Source organism: Rhopilema esculentum, chromosome 10 (genome assembly GCF_057945365.1).
Source record: "Rhopilema esculentum isolate cy_ngs chromosome 10, ASM5794536v1, whole genome shotgun sequence".
Lineage (NCBI taxonomy): Eukaryota > Metazoa > Cnidaria > Scyphozoa > Rhizostomeae > Rhizostomatidae > Rhopilema > Rhopilema esculentum.
In genome coordinates, this window is record NC_142824.1 from 6,404,605 (window position 1) to 6,432,249 (window position 27,645).

Below are 27,645 nucleotides of genomic sequence, written 5' to 3' on the forward strand. Positions count from 1 at the left end.
GTCAATCACGTTGACGAAAGATACGAAATTTTGGAGCTCTATAGATCTTCCAAATTCATTTATTTCCTTATTTTTTCTGTTAATGGCGTTTCTTTGTATTCCTGTATAGTAAATTTCTTAATGTAATATTATTGTATTTCCAAAGACTTTTTAGAGATTCTTTTTGTTTATAATAATTTCCCGAAATAAAAACAGTGAAATATGCTTTCGAGAAAATTAAAAGTAAAAGCTTTTTCAAAAGAGCAAGTCACGCCCTTGCGAGTCTAGAAAATGTCCAGAGATTCGAATAGCCTGTTTCATTTGAGTTGACAGATATTACTAAGATAATTTGAAATTCATTGTTTTTTTGTAGACGAGCTTGTTGAAAAAGGTGACAGTCAGTATTTGAAAGCCGCTTGCTGTATGAACAAGTTTAAAAGAAAAGCGATAAGTTTTAAATACAACGCTATATGCCCTGAAGACCATGGCTAAAAACATTGCTGTAGTATTCGCTTTTGTTGTAAAAGAGAACTATTTCTGCCCTAGGAAGCTTGAATACTTATAGCATTCGTTTTTCTTCTTGGCAGAGTTTATGGTTAAAATCTTCATCGACAGTTCACAGTTATTTGTAGATGCAGTTTATCAATGGGAGTTTACAGGAATACTGGGAATATCATAGGCATAACCATAAACTTTTCACTGTTCAAGTAGTATTGGATTTGGGTTCATGGTCCAGGTCATCAAAAGTTTAGTTCATTCATTTAATTTTCATTTGTTACAGTGGCTTCAGGTTAAGTCCTGTCTACCCCTGACACCAGCTACTTTGAAAGTTGCGGAAAAATGATAGTCATAAGAAAATCCGCCAAAAAGCTAAAAACAGAAGACTGTAAACGGGGTTTGAAAAAATAGAAGCCGAAATTAGTAGGCTCTTGCCCTGGCCACTTGATCAGGCTAGTTTTTTGCACGGGGAAAGGGTTGATTAATTTTTATAGGCAGTATTAGCCAGAGCTGCAAGGAAGGCACGTTTTAAATAGTGCCCTTCCCTGATATCCAATCTATGCAGGTCATATTCCCAATGTAGTTAGAATATAAACATCGAACCCTCGATTGGCGAACAGGCGATTTTCACGTGGTCGCCTTGCGGAAGCCATGATCCACAGTTCTTGCCGGTGTCATTGTTTCTTACTGTAAATATGTTGAAAATAAAGATAACAACCCCAGTATAATAATCAATGTCAGTTTTTATCTTGCGGATATGACATAGACAAGATGTAAGTCAGCAAGCAATGTCCTTTGTTACTTGGGTTTTGTTTGCCATTATTCGATCGCCATTGTTTTGAGGAGTCATGCATCTGAATGGTTTCTTATCTTTTCCTAAGAATAATTGATTGGTCAGCCTACAGTCATGTGACTTTGTGGTCGGCGAAATCTAAGTGTTCTAAACCGAATATTGTTTGGGGCTACCAGGCTCAGCCATGTTCAGGTTAAATGCCTAATAAACCACACAAAGTAAAAGTAGGTTCCAAAGCTTGGTACGCCAGAAAGCAGATAAATCAAATATGTCTGGTTTCAAGCTAACGCTGCTAGTCATCTTCAGCATCTTCGGACAAGGTAAGAGAAATTTTTGACAACGTATGGCCACCACATTGCAGGCTAGGCCACAGTCGACGGCAGCTCAACTTTTGTCAATTTACTATGTAAATAGCGAGCCAAAAGATAAATAATTGACATATTTGTTTGCACAGGATGTATAGTCTTTCTGAAGAACTGTTATAGATTTTAGAAATTCTTGTAGAAGCGTTGACAGTTTGATTTTTTTACATACTCTTGTCAGATTGTCTCTCAGCTCCAACGAAATTTCCCAAACATCGCTGCTACTTCAAAACTGAAAAGGAGTGTCGAGCTTTTTTTCTCAAATATCTACCCAGCATCGACTGTAGAAAAATATTGTTGTGTCACTGCCCTGTTCGTTTTGCTTATTTGACTATTGTTTTCGCAATCACAGACAATGCAACCGTTGTTGATTAAAATTTGTCCCAAAAACAATCGTAAACCCTTATGGATGACAATTTTTGCCAGACGCCATGTTTGCTCCTTAATTCTAGTTTTCAAATTTCCCACACATGGAGTTTCCTGCTTTTAAAGATATGTCAAGACCAGGGCAATTTTCACGTTCCTTTTTTTCAGTTCATAGAATAGATTAAATTCTCTACTCAAAGCAGTCTGAATCTGGTTAAACAGAATCATTCTCAGCCAATACTTTGTCTTACTAAATGTTAATAGCTCTCAGACAGAGGAATTTCGACACGAGAGACGTAGTTTTCAGATTGACACCGGAAGCGATATTATTGCTGGATGCGAGCGCTCACTCATCATCACATCAACTGCTCATTTCATTTGGGCATCAGATAAAACAAATGAAATCGAGAACAAAAGAATTTGATTAAACGCTAATCATCTACTCCTGTAAATAAAATACTTTTTGACCTACAAGTCCTGTCTAATAAAAACTCCACACTGTCCTAAATTTTTTACACGACAGTTTTGGAAATACATGATGCTTCCGTTCAACACAGTTTTCACCGCTTTCTATATTACAATTGTAAAAGACATGATAGGTGGCTAGTCCCCTTGTAAAAATGCCTTTTAATTTATGTCTTTATTGACCATGACAAAGTCACATGATATGCAAAAAAAGTCACATGATTAGAAAGCTTTATTGTGTAAAACATATGGTCACTTGAAGGTCAAGCATGAATTGCCTGCACTGTTCCCATTATACACTTTCTTTTTTTATAAGAACCAGTAAATTTAAGTTCAGGCTGACTGTTCTTAATTTTTTCGAAAATCTGAGGATGGATTGTCCTTAATTTGTTCTTAATCTAATAGGGTGTAAGCAGTGCGAGTGCTAGCTTTTTCGCTCTAGGGAGGTGTTCAGGCCTCATTTGCCAACAAAGTGAGTGAGACAACCTTCATTTCCCAAAGAGTTTGAATATTCGACAAAAAAGCCCCCACACATCGCTAAAAATCCTCAATTTTGAGAAAAAATGTTGTTCAAAATTGCATTTTGCAGAAGCTCAGCCTCAGCTTCTTCTTAATTTGTTCTTAACTTTTGACCAATTTTGAGGCTCGTGTTCTTATAAAATCGTGATATCGCTATACATACATTCTTTTTTATAAGAACACAAGCCTCAAAATAACTAGCAATTGCATTGCTGACGCCCTTATAATTTAAGAATGAATTGAGGACAATCCAGCCTCAGATTTTTGTAAAAATTCAGAACAGCTCAGAACAGCCAGCCTGAACTTCAATTTACATGTTCTTATAAAAAAGCGTGTATTAATGTAACATATAACTAAAATGAGTGACAATAGTTTTCTACAAACCCAAAGAATTTTCTCAAGTAAATATAAAAATATTTAGGAATAGTAAAGAACAACTGCAAATAAATTTCAACTATGCAATCGGCAGTAACACCCCCAACTGCAGAGTGGAGGGTAATGGACACGACTAACGAGACCACACCCTTTCATTGCTTTATCAGTGCTTTATATCAGTTGTTTTTTCCATAGGCAACTCATGAAACATTATAGCCTATCCCTAACTAATTTATTTTTATCATTTCTTAGAAGAATTATGTGGACCATGTGACGAAAATAGGGCCAGGGAAATTACCCCCCCCCCCCCATACCATTCCCTGGTATTATCACTAGATGAAATTTATGTAATTATTCTGGTAACAAGAATACTTTTATACTTAGTAATTTAATCATCATAACAAACTAATTGCAATCCACAAGTAATCATGTTTTCAATGTTTGACATTTATTTTGTAATTTATGTACAAGATTTTCAATCACATCTTTTTCTCTATAATTTTCATATTATTTGCAAATTTTGAAAGCAGGTGATAGGGGAAAAGCTGCTATCAACTAGGCAGGGCAAAAGTCGATTATTTTCAGTTTATTCATGGGTTTTCTAAAATTTTCACATTTTTATCCATCTTTTTTATAAATGCACTGTAAATTTACTTTGCCAGATGTTTCTGTATCTTTTTTTGTTATTTATAGTGCATTTTGCCCTCTATTTGTTTCATTGTAGCATTTTGAGTTATTACAGGGAAATATTTTCAAGTAGGAGAAATTAATCCACTATTTTTTTGTATATACTATCTAGTGCATAAAATTTGGTATCTTTTTCTGTATATACTGTATAAACTTTGATTGCACACAAATTTAAGTCGCATAAGAAAGAAGCTGATGTCACTTTGAATTTTTCTTTTATTGCCTACAAATATCAACCCAAACGAACTTGTGGTTTGGGTGTAATTTCATATTTTTATAAACCAATCTCAAATTAATTTGCTAACTTACAAGTAACTTTTTGAAAACATTAACATGTGGAGGACAATTGGGATTGTGTCATGGTCTCTTTATACCCCTTTTTCTAATTTCTTTTTGCTTCCCTTGAAAGGAACTTTTGCATAAGTAAATGTGAAACCATGGCTGTTCCTGGAATTCTCTGATTAAAATGCATTGGCAACATTCGTTAGTTGATTACAATTTTCTCCAGAAAGTTTACTTTTTGTTCTAGAGCTTTTGTTAATGAATATATTATTAAATCTATATGAAGTATATATATATAATGTTCTATAGATTTTTATATCAATGTAGATGTTATTGTTATCTTTTTTTTCTTTGTAATATTACAATAATTTTTAAGTTTCATTTTGATGGCATTATCTAGTTACAATGTAGTGTCAATATTTGCAAATATAAGCTGTATGTTAAATTGCTCTTCAATGCCAAATAAAAAGGGGTTTTACTGAAGGTTGTTTTCCTGGTATTCTGTAGTTTTGCAAAAAGTAAGAGGGGGGGGGGCTAAAGCCCTTGTCCAATCCCCCTGCTACAGTGCCTGTTATGGTGCATTTTCGATAACGAAAATCAAGAATCCTTTGTTGTTATTATGGGTAGATTCTGGCACAGCAAGAGTAGAACATTGTTGATTGTTGATTGTCATGTCATGTATAATTGTTTTTATCAAATTCAAATTGGAATTTTCAATTTTGTTTTAAGAATTTATCAGTTCCAGTAAATGATACTGTTCTGATAACCCATAACCAAGCAAATAATATATTTTATTAAAAAACTCCAATTGGCTTAGGAAATTACTGTTTTCTGATCTGTTATTAAAGGTCCTATGCAGTATAGGAATTGTTAGCTATACATGCTGTTGGTATGTTGAACAGGTTTGTTTTAAGTTGCAACTATGTGTAACTTAATGCAATCATCAGGCAGCTTTGTAGACCTTTGAGTAGATTCTGAGCATCAAACACAAGGGATCATTTCTGAAGTAACTGAGTTACTTAAGGCTGGAAAATAAATTTTGGAAACTGATAGAATAATCATGTTCACATCTTCAGATTTTATGTAAGCAGTTCGTTAATGTACTTAATGAAAGACTCAGTTTGGATATTTGCCAAAATGTTTAAAGGTTTCTTTCCTTAGATAAAAAATCTGTAAAAATACAATAATCTCAACCATTTTGATCAAAATTAACTTCTTAACATAAACATCCTCGTCGTTACCATCAACAATAACATCAAATCAATCATCATCATAGTCGTCCGACAACAACTTCATGTAAATTCAAACATCAGTCAGAAAGACTCAGAAGCTGGCCCCCCTTTCCTATAAGAACAAAAATCTTTAGGTGCTGATGTTGAAGCCATCCCCATCTTGACATTTAATATCATGCTAGTAAGAACATCCTGTGTATATGAACGGTTTTGCTTTTGATGAACTCAGTAAAACATCATCTGCTTAGTTGGCTGTATACAAAACTTTGCAGTGCTTCCTTCCCCCCATAATATTGAACCAGAAATATCAGATTAATAATACTAAACCGCCATTGTTGTTGTGCAAGACCACTAATCTTTCTGACGCGTTATTCATCAACAAATATATTCCTTCGGGCTCTCCGTAAAATACCAGCTTTTGTAAGCTCTCTTATTCTGCCAGTGGCTCTTCCTTGATTGGCTTATCCTTGATTCCTTGTGTATTCAAAGAGTTTATGGTCTATGTGAATAAAGAACCCATATTATATTTCCATCCTGCTTCTTGAATCGTTGTATTAAAAGAATTTGCTTCATTACCGATTATGAGCACAATGCAAAGCTTCTTCCGTCTAAAATATAGCTGGTCTCCAGCCTCTTTTTATTAGTGCGCTGCTAAAATTTTATATTTATGAAGTATCATACTATAGATATATTTGTTATTATTATATCTGTGTTGATATTTTATATGAAATATCGATTCTTTTATTTTCATACAGGTTTTCTGTCATATTTGTTTGGTTCTGTCGTAGGGAGGACTAAGTTGTCAGTCAATGTTCAACCGGGAAAGGTGCTTGAGCCCAAAGGCAGCTCCATCTTCATAGACTGCTCTGCTAGTGGAACAACCAAACCAGTAACTATCACGTGGTCATTTAGCGGGGAGGCGATTGAGAATACTGAGGAAAGAGGTGTTTTCCCAAACAACACATTATATATAAAGAATTTCAAGAAGTCTCAGAAAGGATCGTACAGTTGTAATGCCAAAACTGATGCGTCTTCGGAGACTGCCGTCGTTAAAGTGGAGTATGCATGTATGATCTGATTTATTTTTGCCATTTAAAGAAAACAATTACTTATTTCCGGGGCAGTCAAATTATATTTCTGTTTGCACTGGTCTGTTTATATAACCGCGTTCTCATCATGCAGACTGTTTAGATTACTTGATTGAAACCGAGGCTTACAGTATCCTGTTATTTGTCAACGATATTCAAAATTTTTCAGATGGAAATATTATTGCTGTACAATTAATTCAAAATTGTTGCTTCCTTGTTGAATACAAAAACGTTCAAAACACATATACACTGCCTAACACGATTTCCGAAATTCGTTCAAAAATAACTTTTCTCAAGTCCGCGGCCCGAGTTTTATTTTCCGGCAGTATGTTGTTTACTGTTTTTTATTGCGTTGGAAGTTTACTGTTAAATAGGATAAAGATACAAAAAGTTTAAGACGGCCCTGCTTTTCCCTAGCTAACTAGTGAATGTCCGCGGCAAAGTCAACTTATTTCGACTGTCGTTTAGATTTAAGGGTGATACATTTTTGGGGAAATTTTGTGCAAGGACTCTTAACAGTTTTCTTGCCTAGAAATAAAAAGTTAGTTTGATGTTTCATTTTGCAAAGTTTCTTTACAGTAAATATTTTTTCTGGTACTGTATTTTTAAATTTTCGGGAAAATCGTTCATGATTTTGTATGAAATGAACATTACGATGCAGTGTAATGTACCGTTTATATTTAGATAAGATCTCATAATGCGGTCCACGCTCGTTATTATTACATTTCAGCAAAGCTTTGGAACTTTTAACAGAAGGGCAAATTTCTATTCTATCGTTCTGATTTGTAATACACACGAAGCGAATTTTCCGTCCATTACAATCAGATCATCCTCTTGTTAAGGAAGTGAACACTTTCAAATCGCATGCCAGTCCAATTTTATACTATTCTAAGGAAGAAGATATATAGATCACTAAGGCGCTTTGAGATGTGGTTTGTCATGCTTTTCAAATAAGGCAATTGTGCAATCAAAAAAGATAGGATTATATTAACGAGTTTAGGAAAATCGTTGTATGAAGTAGGATCACCTTAAATGGATTGCGTCACTAGTTCACAATAGCATTCACAATTTTATTTTAGTTTTAAAGAGAATCCCTCCAATGGAAGATCGTATTGAATTTAGTAATAAGGTTTCGACAATCACCTGCCCAGAATCAAAAGCCTTTCCCGCACCAAAAATTCGATGGGAGGCCGATGGGAAAGAGCTGCCCACGGACGCAAGGTACAAACTTGATGGTCGCTCACTCTCGATTCATGCTTTGAAGATCGAAGACTCCCGCAACTACACGTGTGTAGCGGAGAATTTAGCTGGCGTGCAGAGGCAATCAATGCATTTGCAAGTGTACGGTGAGTTTAACTGAACCAATATTTCTATCTTCTCAATTAACTATGTGAAGTATATTTGCATTTTGTTGCCAATTTAGAGATTTATAGCTAGTGGTTTCACAGTACAACCTAGCCTAGCCAGAAATGGATATTTTTACATAACTAGCAATCAAAGTTAAACTAAAAATGGAAGCATTAGCAATAAATTTTACATTTGACATCAGAAATTATTTCAGTATGTTCTTGATGTATCGGCAATATTATCTTCGACCCTATTTGGAGCCAATCACCTTTTCGTGGGTTGCAAGCATGAACTGTTTCCTGTTAGCGATGTCAGTTCCATTTCCCCAGATTTTGTTCCTTTTGGAGAGCCCGAGTAATGTTCCAGTTGGAACCTGGGTCATTTTTTGGTTGCAGTGTGCTTCAATAATCTCCCAGTTGCCTGCTCTGTTTTCAGTAATCTGCAAGACGAGAACGCGATTGATATGCTAAAAAAGATTAAATTTTAATAAACTGCTGTTCGCGTTTTTTAGATAAGGAGTTCATCATTCATTATGCGAATCCACATGAAAGAGAACGCCATTTTATCTCTCTGTTTCACATAAAATAGGGTCTTGCGAGAGAATCCTGGATTATTGATATCTGAACAGGAAATTATTGAACAGTTTTTCGAAAAAGCCTCTAGCGATATGGAAATCATCAATCTCATCGTGATAATCTTGTCCTTCTTTTACATTTCTAATGCAAATAATTAGTCATCGATTTATTCCTTTGAATCCTTGACTTTTGTATAACCGTATCACAGAGGACCATATTGGACTATCATTTCTCCGGTGGAATTATGCTCTGCCCATCGACTATCTCATCCATCTATACTACAGTGTCCTTTCTAATTATTTTTACCATGCATATTTTCATTTTAAATCTGATGCTATGAAGGAATACATTGGAGTTCTGAGACTTCAACCATTCCATAGACATCAAAGTTCGATTTGTGTCCCACTATGAAGTTCAAAATCTTCTTGCTTGAATTTTGTAAAATTTGTAAGTTTGCTCAAATGCCAACGCATCTGCTTAATGTCTTAAGCAGCCCATCAAACCGTCAAATCTTTATTGTCACTCAAATCCAACGATCGAGTTCAACCTCAGCTAAAGTTTCTTGAAGCTTTGTTTATGGAGGGGCCTTTGAATGCAGTCCAGCCATACACATTATTTCCTATTTTTAAAAGCTTTGAATAAGATCCTAGTGTTTCCAAACCCACAATGCCACTATGTTACGCATTGCTCTTTAAGCTATAGTTGCGGAAGATAATACAGGAGATTTTTTCGACCAGCTTCGTAATAACGAAATCTTGACGCAAGGCCTAGGAGGATAGATTGTCAATCGAGTGTCGCTTCGAATTTCAGCAGCAACAAATTATGTGTTGCATTATATTCCTAACCTTTGGTTTATAGTACCCGGTTCAAATGACGTTACTCCAAAAATTGTGGAAGTATTGGAAAAGAAAGCAGCCTCGTTTCAGTGCAAGTCCAACGCGAAGCCTCCTTTTCCTAGCAAGCTTTTTGTATGGATAAAGAACAATAAAGACGTGGTAAAGACTACTGATAGAATTGTAATATCTCCAGACAACGGAACTTTGACTTTCAAATCAGTAGAGGCATCTGACAATGGAACATATGCCTGTAGTGTATCAATGGTTTCGTCTTCGAACGACAGAATGGACTTTAAAGACGATTGCAATCTCATAGTGTTAAGTAAGTGCTTAGCTATTTAAATCTATTCCTTAGCCACGCTCCATATTTCGCTGCTGTAATATCCTGCATTCACTTCAAAAGAAGCTTTTCAAGCTGCAGGGAAACTTCCGTGAACAGCCATTTTTGGAGAATACTTTAAGTATGACTCGCTAAACTATATAACTACAGTTTAATTGACATCTGGTTTAGAAACAACATAAAATACAATTAAAGGGAGCGTTCGGGGTCAACTTTAGAACTTTGATGAAACAGAGACGTGAGAATTTTGTTCATGTTTTGGTTTGAAAAAATAAAAATGTAGCCTTGGTGTCTTTTATGTCTGTAGAAATGTGAGCGTCTCAAAGCTTGTCTCGCGTTTCATCCTAGTAAAATCTTCGCCTTTTAAGACTTTTGAGCTGAGAGCACTTTCACAGAGCCCTGTCGTTTTTTCTTGAAATCCACCGTCTCTTTTAAAGATTTATGATAAAACAGATTTGATTTTTTCGGGAAAGCCATTAAAGAAATCTTTTATCAGTTTAAATTGTTCTGTTTTCCAGGATATCTCGTGTTTGATCCAGTCAAGTTTCGGAAAGTTCAAAGCTTGGATCGCAAAAGCACGAAGGTCCATTCGGTAGTATGTGCCTTCATTGGAGACGGATCAATAAGTGTAACATGGAAAAAGAGCGGCGTCGCCTCCCTGCCAAGTCATATGAAACCAGTGGGGAATTCTCTTGTTATAAATGATATTCAGGCTTCTGACGGGGGTCAGTACGAGTGCAGTGCAACTGGCCCATATAATTCTATTAAAGCTACAATAACAGTAGTAGTTTTTGGTAAGTTGGATGTTGGCCTTGCCTCCTTGTTTTGAAAAACTGTGTTTGATGTTCTCGGTTGCAGTGAGTAATCGCATGCATAGTGAAATCTCCTCTTTATTACAATAGAAATAACCAAAAATATGTATTGTTATTTTTAAAATTGTCTCTCAATTGGCTTTCTAACAGAAACAGAATCTGTTTTCATAACCCAGAAAGATTCTGAAGAATGTTTTAAGTTAAAAATTCTTTTCTCATGATTAAACTCGTACTTTCTTTTTAAAATTACCAGATATTGCAAATCTATACGCTTTGTCACAGCATGATTCCCTATTTATCTTTATAATAGCTCGTTTAAACTAAATGCATTTAAGAGCGGATGCTGCTAAAATATTATGTCTAGACGTGAAGTCTCTGCTTGAAATGAGAAACCTGTTATTTTTTTTTCTGATTTTATTCATTCTTTATTAATTTTTTCTGCACATCAAAATGATTTTTATACTGGGATTTTTTTTATTTGTAGAGGGTGTAGAGTTTACAAAAAAGCCCACTAACATCACGATTTCAGAGGGAGAATCTGGTCAGACATCTTGTGAGGGAAAGGGGAAGCCGATGCCAAAGATAACTTGGGCAAAGGCGGAGACCAACAGTGCCCTGCCGAAGAATTTCAGAGTCGTAAAAAACAAGACTTTGGTTGTCAGCAGTGCCGAGAAGTCCAATGGGGGGACTTACTTCTGCATGATTGCTAACGGACAGACCTCAAGAAACGTGGAGTTTGAAGTCATTATTGCACGTAGGTTTCTTGGGGAAGCATGTTTATATGGGTCTTGGAATGCCTCGTTATGGAATGATTATTTATATTTGTGCAGCAAGATGTGCGTTCATGGTGACTTTCAAGGGTCTAATTGGTTCAGTGCCTGTCTTCAAAAAGATATACCTGATTTAGGAAATGTGCACCTTCTGTGCGATCATTGATAGATATCGCCCGCTAAGGTTTGTGTCCCTTTCTGGTTCAGCGAATGTAAAGATATGGTTAGTTCAAGAATCAATTAAAAACAAATAAGCGTAGGCAACTCTCGATAGGTTCCTTGATCCTGTGTCACATTAATCGGCTGTTTGGACCGTATGCTACCAAGTAAAAATCTTAAGTGCCTCGATTTTGTTATAAGGAACATGTTTGGAAAAATGTCGATTTTGAAGTACCGTTGGCGAAACATGAAAGGAAAGCCAGGGTATTTGCAGTTACTGGTTCATGGAAGTTTTTCAACCGGCTCATTTTATTGATAAGTTACCGCACCGATATTATTGGCAAAGTTTGTAATATTTGCCAAGATTTAAATTTTGAACAATGGACAATGATTCTTGTCACTAAAGAAACGAAAAACCTTCTAGCCTTCCTAAGACAAAAAGGGAAGTACGGCGAATTTAAGGGGTATTTTTATTCGTATTCCTTACAAATTTTAGCGCATGTAGAATACGTTATTGTGATTTGTTGAGAGTCGCTTTATTCGGTCCTGACCTTACCTTTGATTCGTCGAACTTATTTTGACTGATTGCATATTCAAACAGTTCTTCAATTTGTTACATGGCAGAGAGCAAAAAGAAGCCCCAGAAAGGGCAACAGTCAATGGGTCGTACAGTTGGTATTGCAGTTGGCTGTGCAGGAGCATATATTGTGTTGGTTATTGGTCTTATGATTTACTGCAGGAGCCGGCGTTCCAGGATGCTAAAGAGGCAAGGTACATCATCGTTACATCCTAAGTCACTGCTATCGTAATTCAAGCGTAGTTTATTTGAGTATACCTTAAATCATATAGCGTATACATCGTTTTGTTATGGGAAACTGATGCCTCCTAAACTACTGACTGGTTAAACTATGTTCTTTGCAGGTAACATAGCAACGGAAATCGAAGACGGTGAATTCAACAAGGACTTACTTGAAAATGGCGATGAAGAATACCCAATGAATGGTGATTTGAGGCATTTGGAAAAATGGCACTTCCCGAGAGAGGATGTGTCAAAGGAACAAGTTTTGGGACATGGAAAGTATGGTGAAGTATACACTGCGAAGGTGAGCGGAATCTGTGAAGGCACAGTGGTTGCGGCAGTGAAGCAGTTACCGAAAGGAAACGAGGCATCTCGCAAAGAGTTTGACCAAGAGTTGGAGATGTTGACTCAACTTCAGAACGAGCACGTCATCAAGCTGCTAGGCGTATGTTTCAAGGACTTCCCGTTGCTGATGATAACCGAATACAGTGAACACGTAAGGCGTTTATATGCTATTTGTTAAGAATATTGTTCGGTTTGAAAGTTGTTTCTTGAAAGCTTTATGATCTGCAGAAGCTCTATTGGTTTTAGTCGTAGGGAAGCATTGATAATATTGCTTAAACTGTCCGCCATTGATTAGTCGTGGTTTTCCTTGGGCATTATCAGAGCCATGGATACATCCAAGCCGCTGTATAATTTGTAAGAATGAGTACTACCAGTGTAACAAATAAAACTGATTTAATCAACTGGTTTTCCTGGTAAAGGTTTTGAAACCTCCCTTCTTTTTTCGTACCTGCATCCAATTATTCATTTGCCTGATGATCACATTAAGCTCGGATGAAACTCGGAGTAGCAACTTAGAATTGTCCTGTCCTTTACAATATTTCAAGCGATTTTTATAGCAATGTATCTATACTGTTGACACCTTTGCTCCTCCGCGTGTCATGATAGCTTCTATTATCGAAAGATGCGAGACCGTACATGATGCCCTTTGTAGGACTTGTCAGTTGTCTGAAGGCGTTGTCCGACGTCCGAGGGCGTTATTCAACGTCCGTAGATTACTACAAAGCTTAGATCTTAAGTAAAATGTTTCAAATGAAATCATTTCTATGTTTTCCCGTTATTTAGAGTCTGTTTGGAAAGTTTTCACCTTAAGCCCCAGCCAGACGAGTGAAACATCCTTAAAACATTACCAAACATTGTTGTTATGACCTGGTCAAACGAACAAAACAAATGTCAAAGCTTTATGCTCTACCTTCTGTTTTAATACGATCTTTTGCATTTTTAGGGTGACTTAAAACAATATCTGTCAAGCCACGAGAGTATTGGCTTGCCTGTAAAATTGAGCATATGCTCGCAAATCGCCAAAGCAATGGAGTACCTTTCAGCTAATGGCATTATCCACCACGATCTTGCCTGCCGTAACTGTGTTGTCATGTCGGAAGATTGTCATCTGAAGGTTGCATTCTTCAGCATAAGTGAAGACCTGTACGTCGATGACTACTGTTTGTACAACGATGCTCATGTGCCTCTGCGTTGGCTCAGCCCAGAGGCGCTCTTTAAAGAAGAATATTCAGAGAAAAGTGGAGTCTGGGCATTTGGTGTCGTGATGTGGGAAATCTATAACAACTGCAAACGGCCTTACCCTGGCAAAAGTGATGAGGAGGTAGTCAAATGTTTAAAGAAGAAGAACCAGTTCGATACATCGGATAGTATCCCCAAGCAGTTGAGTAAGTTGGTGAAGAATTGTGTTCGAATTAATCCAGATGAAAGGCCTAAGTTTGCTGACATGGTTTTGGAGATAGAGAGCATTCCTTCTGACAGCAGTGTCTGAAACTCGACTTGCAAAAATAATCTGCGAACACAGCTAGCCTGCTGAAGAAATGCTTGATCAACAACAAGAACAACGCTCGAAGAGCTAGAGAAAACTTGTTGCTAGACGAAACAGATGTTCAGGACAGCAGGAACGTCCCCTGTTGACGAAACAGGATTTTTAAAATGACACTTTTTACCAATTCTTATGAACTGGTTCATGAGCGAACCTATTCTTGGATAATTTCATCTTTCGGGACACCAACGAAAGTCTTGCAAAACGTGATGTGAATAGATGAAGTAAAAGATAATTAAGATATTTTGTTGTTAATCGTGAAAATTAGGTAGGTAATTGTAGATATTACGTTCAATTCTAGTCTTTCAAGGCTCTCGTGACAGGATATTCCTGGTCGTACCCCATATCTGTTTTGTTTTTGTAAGCAGAATTGCGACCATGCGCAGAAGAGGAGTTCCTTTTGTTTGGTAATTCCCCAGCTGTAAAGGAATGTCTGGCTTCGTCTAAATACATTGCTTACATCCCGGAATTGAGTGTCTCTTTCTGAAGATACTAAGATGTTAGGGACGATGTAGAGCCTTTTACTTTGGCAGGTGAACATTTAAAAAGTACTGTGCACTTTGAAGGGAGGCCATTTAAACCTTGTTACATGCTATCAATAGCTGAATTTTAGTAACAGACCACCATAAGGCTGATTTCCACGATCTGCGTTAAACCAAGGATAACGGAGGTCACTTTTTACCAACTAGGAATATGAAATCGACTTTTCCTGTATACCAATGTAGCATCGTCTTTGGTTATTTCACCTTTATCGTTCATAAGCCACGTAGCTGCTCTTGCTTTTTTATCATTCAATTATGAGTAAGTGATTTTGCATAACGACCCGGTAGCTTTCGTGGCATTTTGTGACACGCGGAAAATTGCATTGACATACCACGCATTGGCATTTCTACGCATTTCAGAAAGGGACGGGAAATTTTTTTTATTCTTATTGCCATTAGTATTCATTTCTTCGACGTTTTTTTAATGTATTGAATTATTCATCTTCCATTTTCATAAATGAAGTTTACAAGATTTGCTGTTATTTCTTGCCGTTTTTGTTTTCAACTTCGCTTGTGAGATGGAAAAGATGCATCAAATTGTTTGCATGTCAATGTTTTGAAGGTTTTTTTCAGGTATTCACCTTTAAGGCCAATATAGTTTTGAATTTGTTTTTCTTTTGCTAAAATCCTTAACTCACCCATGTTTCCGGCATGTGACTGTGTGAGCTCAAAGCTCCGATTCTGGGCGAAAAAGTCTGCTTTTATCATTTTGTAGTCATTTTTTATTGTTGTGGTTTCTTGTGCAGAATTTTATAGAGAAATTGCTGGTGTGTTTGCTTGGTACCTTGTATGCTCCAAAAACGAGAATGATTCATGTGGTTGTGGTTCATGTGGGACATCCGGGTTGGAGTGTGATTCATGTGTTCAAAAATATGATATTGTGTACCAAGGGTTTTGGTAGGGATACCTTGCTAATCACTTTTTATACAAACGTTATGTGTCACATAGATGCTTAGGAAAAATGTAAGGGATATTGTTTCTTCTGCCAAACGAGAGCTGCATCAGACATATGACTTTAGGTGTCATTGTTCAAGCAATGTGAGGTTTTGTTATAAGGCCTTGTTTAGAACTGAATCATTCTTACATAGAAGACCAAAACAATAAACAATGCCATAATATATGTTCCAGAAAAGACTAGAAAATTCGCAGGCACTGACTTCCTTAAGGAAAGTCAATGAAGTAAACGATTTCAACGACCACACCCGGTTCACGCCCAGGTCCACTGTCTATTCACCCATGTTGTGCAAATTTTTGCTTTTTCCCAGTAGAAAAGTGAACACTTTTCTTGACCTTCCTCTCTCTTCTTTAGATCGACACATTTTGCTGTAAGTTAGTGTTTCCAAAAAGCAGTTTTAAAAATGGGTTTGTTACTACACTTGTTTCTCGTATCTAATTTCAGGCGATAATTAAAAAGCGTCTTATGAGGGTATTCTTGAATTTACAAGATCGATTACTAAGCGTCACCAAGGGAAAATCATAAAGGAAACCAGAACCCCTTCAGCGAAATGTCATTGCGGGCAAAAAATCGCATTAAATGCAGGATCCAATTTTCAAATCATTTGCCAGTTATTTCCTTCTTTATAAAAATCCCTATTAGAAACCTTTTGAGCTTTTAAATATTTACTTTCAGCTTTTAATTAAACGTCGCCGATCATAGACAAATCTTTCCAATCAATAAAGCACCATATTGCATTATTCAGGGATGCGAATCATGTTGAAGTTTACGTTCTATATCACATTAGGGTAACATGACAACGATGGAGATTCGACTTACAAACACACGACCGAAATACAGTTTTACACGCAAAATAAGATTCTCTTTAAGCATAAATAATTCAAATCAGAAGCGCCAAAAAACTGGCAATTGAGCTGCCATTAGCAGTACCAAAGACCTCCCAGCTGCCAGTGACCGGGATTATTTACCAAAAATTTTTCCAAAACATGGCTGCATGATTGTTATTAATTAAGAGTGATCAACATGGACTGGATAGGCCTTAGTCATGTTTTTCAAAATCTTTTTAGAGCGTTAGGAGATTTATTTTCTCAACAGACAGCTGAAAATGTGACCATTTTGCAAAGCCTATAGCCTTACCTTTTGACATGAAATGGTATACCAAAATTCAATCAAAAATGTTGCTTCTTTGTTGAAAATAACCAAGATATACGCAGTTCTATAGGTATAAGATGATCTATCTCGTCTGAAAACGTATTTTATTTGGCATAACCGACAGCTGAAAATGTGACCATTTTGCAAAGCCTATAGCCTTACCTTTTGACATGAAATGGTATACCAAAATTCAATCAAAAATGTTGCTTCTTTGTTGAAAATAACCAAGATATACGCAGTTCTATAGGTATAAGATGATCTATCTCGTCTGAAAACGTATTTTATTTGGCATAACCGACAGCTGAAAATGTGACCATTTTGCAAAGCCTATAGCCTTACCTTTTGACATGAAATGGTATACCAAAATTCAATCAAAAATGTTGCTTCTTTGTTGAAAATAACCAAGATATACGCAGTTCTATAGGTATAAGATGATCTATCTCGTCTGAAAACGTATTTTATTTGGCATAACCGACAGCTGAAAATGTGACCATTTTGCAAAGCCTATAGCCTTACCTTTTGACATGAAATGGTATACCAAAATTCAATCAAAAATGTTGCTTCTTTGTTGAAAATAACCAAGATATACGCAGTTCTATAGGTATAAGATGATCTATCTCGTCTGAAAACGTATTTTATTTGGCATAACCGACAGCTGAAAATGTGACCATTTTGCAAAGCCTATAGCCTTACCTTTTGACATGAAATGGTATACCAAAATTCAATCAAAAATGTTGCTTCTTTGTTGAAAATAACCAAGATATACGCAGTTCTATAGGTATAAGATGATCTATCTCGTCTGAAAACGTATTTTATTTGGCATAACCGACAGCTGAAAATGTGACCATTTTGCAAAGCCTATAGCCTTACCTTTTGACATGAAATGGTATACCAAAATTCAATCAAAAATGTTGCTTCTTTGTTGAAAATAACCAAGATATACGCAGTTCTATAGGTATAAGATGATCTATCTCTTCTGAAAACGTATTTTATTTGGCATAACCGACAGCTGAAAATGTGACCATTTTGCAAAGCCTATAGCCTTACCTTTTGACATGAAATGGTATACCAAAATTCAATCAAAAATGTTGCTTCTTTGTTGAAAATAACCAAGATATACGCAGTTCTATAGGTATAAGATGATCTATCTCGTCTGAAAACGTATTTTATTTGGCATAACCGACAGCTGAAAATGTGACCATTTTGCAAAGCCTATAGCCTTACCTTTTGACATGAAATGGTATACCAAAATTCAATCAAAAATGTTGCTTCTTTGTTGAAAATAACCAAGATATACGCAGTTCTATAGGTATAAGATGATCTATCTCGTCTGAAAACGTATTTTATTTGGCATAACCGACAGCTGAAAATGTGACCATTTTGCAAAGCCTATAGCCTTACCTTTTGACATGAAATGGTATACCAAAATTCAATCAAAAATGTTGCTTCTTTGTTGAAAATAACCAAGATATACGCAGTTCTATAGGTATAAGATGATCTATCTCGTCTGAAAACGTATTTTATTTGGCATAACCGACAGCTGAAAATGTGACCATTTTGCAAAGCCTATAGCCTTACCTTTTGACATGAAATGGTATACCAAAATTCAATCAAAAATGTTGCTTCTTTGTTGAAAATAACCAAGATATACGCAGTTCTATAGGTATAAGATGATCTATCTCGTCTGAAAACGTATTTTATTTGGCATAACCGACAGCTGAAAATGTGACCATTTTGCAAAGCCTATAGCCTTACCTTTTGACATGAAATGGTATACCAAAATTCAATCAAAAATGTTGCTTCTTTGTTGAAAATAACCAAGATATACGCAGTTCTATAGGTATAAGATGATCTATCTCGTCTGAAAACGTATTTTATTTGGCATAACCGACAGCTGAAAATGTGACCATTTTGCAAAGCCTAAAGCCTTACCTTTTGACATGAAATGGTATACCAAAATTCAATCAAAAATGTTGCTTCTTTGTTGAAAATAACCAAGATATACGCAGTTCTATAGGTATAAGATGATCTATCTCGTCTGAAAACGTATTTTATTTGGCATAACTGACAGCTGAAAATGTGACCATTTTGCAAAGCCTAAAGCCTTACCTTTTGACATGAAATGGTATACCAAAATTCAATCAAAAATGTTGCTTCTTTGTTGAAAATAACCAAGATATACGCAGTTCTATAGGTATAAGATGATCTATCTCGTCTGAAAACGTATTTCATTTGGTATAACAGACAGCTGAAAATGTGACCATTTTGCAAAGCCTATAGCCTTACCTTTTGACATGAAATGGTATACCAAAATTCAATCAAAAATGTTGCTTCTTTGTTGAAAATAACCAAGATATACGCAGTTCTATAGGTATAAGATGATCTATCTCGTCTGAAAACGTATTTTATTTGGTATAACCGACAGCTGAAAATGTGACCATTTTGCAAAGCCTAAAGCCTTACCTTTTGACATGAAATGGTATACCAAAATTCAATCAAAAATGTTGCTTCTTTGTTGAAAATAACCAAGATATACGCAGTTCTATAGGTATAAGATGATCTATCTCGTCTGAAGACGTATTTTATTTGGTATAACTGACAGCTGAAAATGTGACCATTTTGCAAAGCCTAAAGCCTTACCTTTTGACATGAAATGGTATACTAAAATTCAATCAAAAATGTTGCTTCTTTGTTGAAAATAACCAAGATATACGCAGTTCTATAGGTATAAGATGATCTATCTCGTCTGAAAATGTATTTTATTTGGTATAACCGACAGCTGAAAATGTGACCATTTTGCAAAGCCTAAAGCCTTACCTTTTGACATGAAATGGTATGCTAAAATTCAATCAAAAATGTTGCTTCTTTGTTGAAAATAACCAAGATATATATATATACGTATAAGATGCTATCGGAGGGATAGGTGCAGTGTTTTTGCTGCTGATCTGTAGCTATATTGAAGCTAAATAAAGCCAACTAAGTTAAATTACCAGCGCTAAATATCATTTAAATCCAATATAACTGATGTTGCATACATATTCCTTGCAAAACTCACAAGTACAATTGAAGCATTAAAATTCTGTGATTTTTTCTTGAATACTTAGTAGTAGTTAGGTAAAATTTGAGAATACTTATTTCGTTTTGGAACTAAGTTCAATATTTGGCTACATCTGTATGGGAAAGATCTTGAGAGCAAAATGAACAATATCATTCAATTATTCTTACTTCTGAAGAGAGACAATTCGGCTTAAAAAAAGCTTCAAAAGCTTGTTTTTGAAATTTCAGATAACACCAGGGTTCCCATAAGAATCTCATAAGAAAATCAAATCGCTCAAAACCTCCCAAGAAGCTTTTAGTACTGGCTCATAAAAATACATATGAATTCTAGCACTGTTTACCAAATTCAAGCTATTTTTCAAGAACTTCTAGGACATGCCAAAGGGCCCACTTGGACAAATTTCCAACTGGTCGGTACCTTAAAAGCGTCGAATAGGAATACCATGCTGCATGAAAACTTCTTGACTCGAGAAACGTCTTGAATAAAACGTCCTGAATCCAAGGACGTAGGAAGCATTATGAAAGTGTGGGACATCCGGTTAGAGGGGCACCCTAACAAACATTCTTTAAGATTTAAATTCCTGTTTCAGGAGTACCCTAATAGAGATTTCAGAAAGGTTAAGAAGACTGTTACACAAAGCCTGGCTACAATGATACATGTATCGTTTTCTGACTTAGTTGAAATCAGTGCCGTGGAGAAGTTTTCGTTGGCCTCGTGGCACAACCGATAGAGGAAGCCCCTTTGCGAACGAAACGAGCAGAAAAATTCGACGACCATGCCCTTTAGATTAGCTAAAAATTCATTCCACATTATTTTTGAAGTCTTTTTCTTGAAATCGTTCAAAAAGTTGTACAATTTTGTTACGTCTTACTAATTGCTTTCACAAATTGGAAACCTCGAGGGCCCCCTAAACCTCAATGCCTAAGGCCAATTTGTAATCGTCATCACGGTAACCCTGGTTGTGACCCTGTTTTTTGGTGTTTCTAAAAGCAGATCGAATAGAAACATTGTAGATCATGGCCCCAAAAGGTCACCCCTTTGCTCAGTTTATTTAGCACCTAACCAATTCAAGGGCAATTTTTGGTTATGCAGTTGGCAATAACATCAACTCGGTGAGAGGCAGGTCATCTTAATTTTTTGAAAAAAGGAGGCACGTACCCACTGCCCTCCGGTTCCCACGCCTTTGCTTGAATTAAAGGCATATTTAATACCTCGACTGATATATCGAAAAAATGGGAGCCACCATTGGTAGCAATCTGAAATCTCTTCAGCATGATCATGAAGGGTAAAGTGAATTCACCAACGAACATTTTTTTGTGGTCAAATTGCTTGGCAAATCGATTTTCAGTTCTCGTCAAGATGGAAAATATTGACTTTTCTCTTTCATGTAGGTATCCAGAGATACTTGAAACCTGAATTTCATTAGCATTTAAAATATTGATAAGAATTGATATTTCTTGGAAATCGATTTCATGAAAAAGGCACTTTGCTGCCCCCGTGCTGCCCCCGTGCTGCCCCCATGCTGCCCCCATGCTGCCCCCGTGCTGCCCCCGTGCTTCCCCCATGGCTTCGGGGCCCTTGGTCTTCAATCTCTAGAATCACAATTCAATTTAGTCTTGAGTGTTGTGCAAAATAAAAATGATTCGGTCCAGCTAACATTTCCTCTCCAAGTAAACTATTCGTCCTTTCTTAGCTTCATCTCGGAAAAAGTAATATCGCCAAACTCATTCTTCCATGTGTTCCAGCTCATTCTCCTTGGCATCTCTGCAACTGGGTCACCGGCAGTACTGTTATAGTAGTTATTATTAAGGTTTGCTTTAAAACATGCGCTATGCCACCAGCCTCCTTTCCACGAAGCAGCACAGTGAAATTCGGCTTTATCGTTATCCTGATCTTTGGTAGAGAATTTTTCCCCCTTGCTGTACGTCATTGCATCACCAACGGTTCCCAGAGTTGAATATTCTCCCAATGTGAGGAGATACTTCGAAGCCTCATCACCAACTTTAAATCCCTTATACTCGGCATATCCAATCTCACCGGTTTTGTGTTTTAAATCTATGCGGAGGGTGGTTGCTCCGTTATTCGTCAGTTGATGAAGGGCATCAAGGCCTAGCCAAAAGTTTCCAAAAACTTCACCAAAGCCTGAAATGAAATAGGTTGTTGTGTACACGGGGGCTTAGAGCTCCAATGGTACCCCTAGGGGCCAAACATAAATGCCGTCGTAACAAAAACCGGAAAGTAGCAATGAAGATTAATTATACCTCGAACGTTCCTGGTATTGACCATATCCGAGCTATCTATAGGGTTCATCACTTGGGTATGACTAGTGTCAGGAAAATATCATGACCGCACGGCAAATGGCCGGGGGAATGTTGTAGAAACAACTAGAAATCGAAGAAGGGTTGAACAAGAATTTCGAAACTCGACGAAGTTGAAGAAATCGTAATGGCTTTTGGTTTTCAAAACACAGTCAGGCAAAAATGATGAAAACCAAATAATGTTTATGAACTTCCAGTTTTTTAATATGAATGTGTTAGCAGAACTTTTTGCACTGTAAAATTTAGGCATCAATTTTTCATAATTTATGTATTTGAATTATGAAACACCTTTATTATTAATTGATATAAGCATGCAAACATTTGGAAAAACAAAGGGGTAAGGAGAGGGGATGGTTACTGGTTGTGTTCCCTCATTTTGTTGAACACGCCCATTTTTAGCCTATTAAAAAGGAGGGAGGTTTTATATCAAGATTTTCTCGGCCGGAGGAATATTGACAACTTTCCTGGACTCTGGGTATGGCAATCCTAGATTATCATGCTGAAATATATAAAAAGGAAGAGGACTGAACTCCATCGAAAAACACAGGAAGGCAGTAGAAGTTGCTGGGATAGATCGCGATGTGCCTAACAATACATTTGATCTGACTCAGAATCTCTCTTTCACAAACTTAACTGGTTTAAATTAATGTATGTAGCAAGAGTGCTACGGAGGAATTCTGCATAATGATTAAATTGATATTTTAAAAATATAATTTCTTAAATCTATCTATATATCATATGAATCCTTTTTTAGCCACTTGTCTAAGTTCTTGAGCTGGAAATTATACCTGGTAATTTTATAACCTAGTTGCTAAAGAAATAGGTTTATGTTCTAGAATTGTAGAGTCATTTTCTGCTGAGAAATCGACCCATATTTCTCTATATTAAAAATGCCAATTCGTCAAAGGAAAAAGTTTTGAAAAAATAAGAATTATTTCCTAAATTATCCATGATACACATTTTAATGTACACATGATATTACATTAAGGCAGCTCTCAGCCAGAGACCGCTCACCAGTCTAAGAGTGAAGAGGCTGAAATGGATGTCCCCGAAGACTTTTTAGGCCACGCCCTCTAGATCGCCGGAAAACGCCTCTTTTAGAAAATACTTGCTTTTTTCTACTGAATTTTTGTAAACAGTCTGGTTCCGAGAAGATATCAATAAATATAGAAAGGGTAATAAAGCACCAAGCTAACCAAGTTAGAGAATACGTCATATCATTAAACAATATAAAAGACCTTGAAAATGAACAAAAAAGGTTCCCAGTCAAGAAGAACTGCTACTACATAGGAGTATACTATCCAAAGTTGCGTTAGAGTAAATCTTGCAAAAACTTTTCTAGCCTACTATTGCAAAAATATTGAGGGGCTATAGCCCCTGCTAGCGCAATGGCTGCGCGGTGCCTGCTCTCAGCATCTCTGGTGCATCAAGCCCTCTGCCTGTTGATACCAAAGGGGCTTCAACCCGCTGTATATGGACGCCTCCAAAGAGGCTTTGACGTCCACTGGACACACGGGACACACTGGGGAGATTAGAGCAAAGGTCCAGACCAACGGTGACATGAAACCTTGCGTGAAATGATGATCGTCTATTGTGCAATATAATTTGTGAAATAAATCAACATGGCCGCCCCTAGCTAACTTCTGACCAAGGTATTGCCCAAATTGAATTTTCAGGAATGCAGTTGAAGGGCGTCCCTACAAAGCAGGAGTTGACTGTAAAGAGTCCCAAAAAAGTGAATCGCACATTCTTCTATACATTTTTGATTCGTTGCAACAGATTGAATCAATTTTAATGAAGCCAATCAAAATAATTTCTGCTATCAGTTTCTTATTTCTACAAACAATCTAAAAACTTTTAATATCGTTTTTTTCTGAAATAAAAAAAGCATTCAGCTTACTTACCCTTTTTATACTCATCCCAATTTCTATCGAAATCAACAGTGTCATCAACCCTTCTTTGGAAAATAGTCCAGCCACCACCACTTGTTTTCATGTCACAATACGAATTCAAAAGACCGAGTCCAGGCAAGCTAAGGGAAACAAGACCATTCTCCTTTATACCTGAAGCATATGCGTCTTTGCAGCTGCTGAATGCTGTTAAAAAACATTGAAAAATCTAAAGTTAATCTCAACTCTGGATATGCATTTTAGTTAATGTTTCACAAAATTATTGTTCATAAGTCTGTCTTAAAGCGCACGATGCCATGTAGGCAGAGCTGTACACGCTTTCAGTGCATGGAACAAGACAATAATTAAAGACGCTACTCCAAGTTTCACGCTTAATACGATTATTAGGCAATAGTGTTCTTAAGGGAGACGTATAGAAATCTGCTTTTTAAATGTTTGAACTTTGAACTATAACCAACAAAGGTTTTTTTGCATCAGGAGTTATCAAACAAAATGAAACTAAAAGATTTGCTAACTGATTGATTCGAAATATTTGAAGTTTGCTACATGATTAGTATTATTTTTGCTCTATTAATAGAATTATAAACAGGGGTTTGATGGGGAACGAGCCTGTGCTCATGTGATCATATCTCAGCTGATTCGTATCACGTTCAACTGACTTTGGACAGCTCGAGGTCTTTCATGATGCTCTTTCATGACGCAAATTCGGTGAATAGAAATCCCCATTCTTAAAGAAAATATTGTTTCTTAAAGGCCTCGAACAAGAGAATTCTCTTTGCCTATTTCAGTTTGTACCCATGTGCATTAAGTGTCGTCCTCCATTAAATGATTTAAATCTTCAATGTTTCTTTGGGGTGTTTCTGTAATCTTAATTTAAAAACTTTTAGTCCATTGTGCATGACAGTCAGATTTAAGTTAATAATAACACGAACTCAAAACCAAGGGTTACCAATGCAAGACTTGTTCCTCTAGTTACAATGAATGTGAAATATTTGGCTTTAAGCGAAATAATTGTATGGAAATAGAAAAATTCGAAACAATTCTAGACCTTCTTGCAAATTCATTGAGTGCAAGCACTGACATATGACTAGAAATTGAAAAAATGTTTTTGAAGATGTTAAAATTCAGTGGCTGGGGTTAAAAAGAAAGAAATTTATGAATAATAATTTGAAAAAATATTGAACAATCTGTATGGTGTCCCAAATCTTTAATTTCAAATCTTTGTTCAAAAAAGTAATATGCATAGAAGGCGAATATAATTAAAAAAACTTACAAGTTACTGGAACTTTCCTCCATACAGCAAAATAGCTGTCTACTGCATCAATTGATTGTTTCTTTTCAAACATTGAGCCACTGCTCCGTTTAGCAACAAAGTTGCACTTCTCATCCAAACTGCACTGATGCCATATCCGTCCGATTATCACAGAAAACGTGTCTTGCTCAAGATCTGAATTATTGTCTATTCTCTCAAACAGCGATTGTGAAGAGTTGACAAGCAGGCACAGCCAGCCAATACCAAACCCAAACAAAACTGTTTTGAGGTTAACACAACTTGCTTTTGCCATACTGTGACCGTTGGTTTGCAGCAAGCAAATTCTCCCCGCAAGGGAGTGGAAAACTTATCTTATAAAAGCAGCTGCTATTTTAAGAAGATAAACGTCCTGGCTGCTCTCTATCATTTGAAATTGTCAAGACAAATGAGATACGGGTATTAGATAATAAGATGACGTCACTATTCATATCGTCTGCATACTGCAGAGATTCAACAGAAATGGTTAATTCGAGCAATACATTTGTTGTATTTTCTGATCTTCGGCTTAAAGCGTCTTCTAACTTTGAATGGCCAAATGGCAGGTGCTCTGTTTTTTATGAAACCTTCAATAGTTCCAATTGGCAAATTTCAATGAACTCCTTAGCATGTTATGGCTCCAGATACAGATGGACTTTCTATTTAGAACTAAAAGATTTGTAAAAAATACAAACCAGCCCTTTACCTTTAGTTAATACCTTTTGGAAACACGAAGGAGATATTCATGCCATACATTGTCTTTGCAGAGATATTTCTCGTGATGTTGACAACAGAAAGGCACAAAGGCTATTGTTCTATAATTATATGTAATAAAATATGCAGGTAAGATGATTATATTTCAAAGGAACCGAGCAAATGTTTAATTAGTAGAATTCAATGACAGTTGAAGCAGTTATTAGTCTATGCAGGGAACCGTCAGCTGGTTTTTGCCTGTCCGCATCCGAATTTGACACGCTCGCTAGGCAATCAAAACACTGCATTAATAGACGACCATCCAAACAGAGACAAAAAGGAAAGATGTCTGTATTCTGTGATTTAAAGATGGCCAAAAGCAAATCTACAGCGACTCAAAAACTGATTGAAATAACGATTCAGTTGGTGCGTTTATCGAACAAGTGCACGAAAATGAAATCGTTTGAAACACGGAAAATCCAATATATAGAAACAAGAAGGCACAAGAGACTGCTTGGCTGAGAATATCCAGCAATATTTAAAGAAGTTCCTTCACCAAGTCGAAATACCCCCCCCCCCCTTGCTGTTTCTCTCTTGATAAGTTTGGTCGTACCCAAACGTTTGTGAGGTATGCATATAGTTGTAGAACAATAGCCTTCGTGCCTTTCTGTTGTCAACATCACGAGAGATATACCTGTAAAGACAATGTATGGAATGAATATCTCCTATCTCCTTAGTGTTTCCAAAAGGTATTGTTTAGAAATTTGATTGATTAGTTCATCTAAAGCTAGCTATAAGCATCTACAGCTGGTAAATACTATCATTGAATGTTCTGTACATGTTCATTCCTTTTATGTATGAGACAACTCTGATTCCCTTTTTTTAGGTAAATGAAAATATCAAAACTGTTGTCTTTTTTCAATAATACGACTTTGACATCAAAATTTCATGATTTTATGCATTAGACATTATTTTAAAGACAGTAGTTAGATTGCTAAACTCAATATTTCAAGTTGACTACTTTTCCATTACTTTAGACTCAACAAGAAATACAAGGCAATTATGCTACTTGAAGTCAACGACTTTCAAAAAGCTAGAAACATTTATTGACCATTTAAAGTTCGGAATTCAAGGTTGAAAGTGAAATGAGATATAATTTGACTCATTTTATTATTGGCAATAATTATTCAATCCAATGTATGGACTCTTTGGATAGTGTGAACAGTTGCTAGCTCTTACCAGATGACAAGAATTTGGAATAGAAGTAGACTAATCTAAAACTCGTTATTTCAAAATTCATGCTCTGCATTATAACATCAAAAGGATTTGGAATTAATCATTTTAATGTATTATCGATATGATCTGAAAAAACTCACTTGAACACATGACAACATGAGCGTTGGCTCTTTCGCAATCAAATCAATATGACTTGATCCAAGCTCAACATATCATCCTACGTTGTCTAGAAAAAGCTACCCTGAAACATTACTAATTCCGCTTCTTGCAACATTGCTGTACCATACTACTAAAATCGTACTACAGGCAAAAGGTTTGTCA

At 36.3% G+C, this 27,645-nt stretch overlaps 2 protein-coding genes across 2 annotated transcripts; one reads left to right on the forward strand and one right to left on the reverse strand.

Moving 5' to 3' along the window:
- Positions 1-1,394: 1,394 nt before the first annotated feature.
- LOC135686523 (inactive tyrosine-protein kinase 7) lies at positions 1,395-15,196 on the forward strand. Its single transcript, XM_065202775.2, has 9 exons — positions 1,395-1,590; positions 6,347-6,625; positions 7,726-7,992; positions 9,427-9,726; positions 10,263-10,538; positions 11,041-11,310; positions 12,110-12,256; positions 12,407-12,780; positions 13,573-15,196. Exons 1-9 carry the CDS (start codon positions 1,539-1,541, stop codon positions 14,116-14,118), a joined length of 2,511 nt encoding a protein of 836 aa, XP_065058847.2. The 5' UTR covers positions 1,395-1,538; the 3' UTR covers positions 14,119-15,196.
- A 6,211-nt stretch (positions 15,197-21,407) lies between these two features.
- LOC135686572 (fibrinogen-like protein A) lies at positions 21,408-26,120 on the reverse strand. Its single transcript, XM_089110958.1, has 3 exons — positions 25,381-26,120; positions 24,102-24,293; positions 21,408-22,021 (listed from the first exon to the last, which is right to left on the reverse strand). The coding sequence occupies exons 1-3, from the start codon at positions 25,670-25,672 to the stop codon at positions 21,555-21,557; spliced, it is 951 nt and encodes a 316-aa protein (XP_088967084.1). The 5' UTR covers positions 25,673-26,120; the 3' UTR covers positions 21,408-21,554.
- Between the last annotated feature and the right edge of the window lie 1,525 nt (positions 26,121-27,645).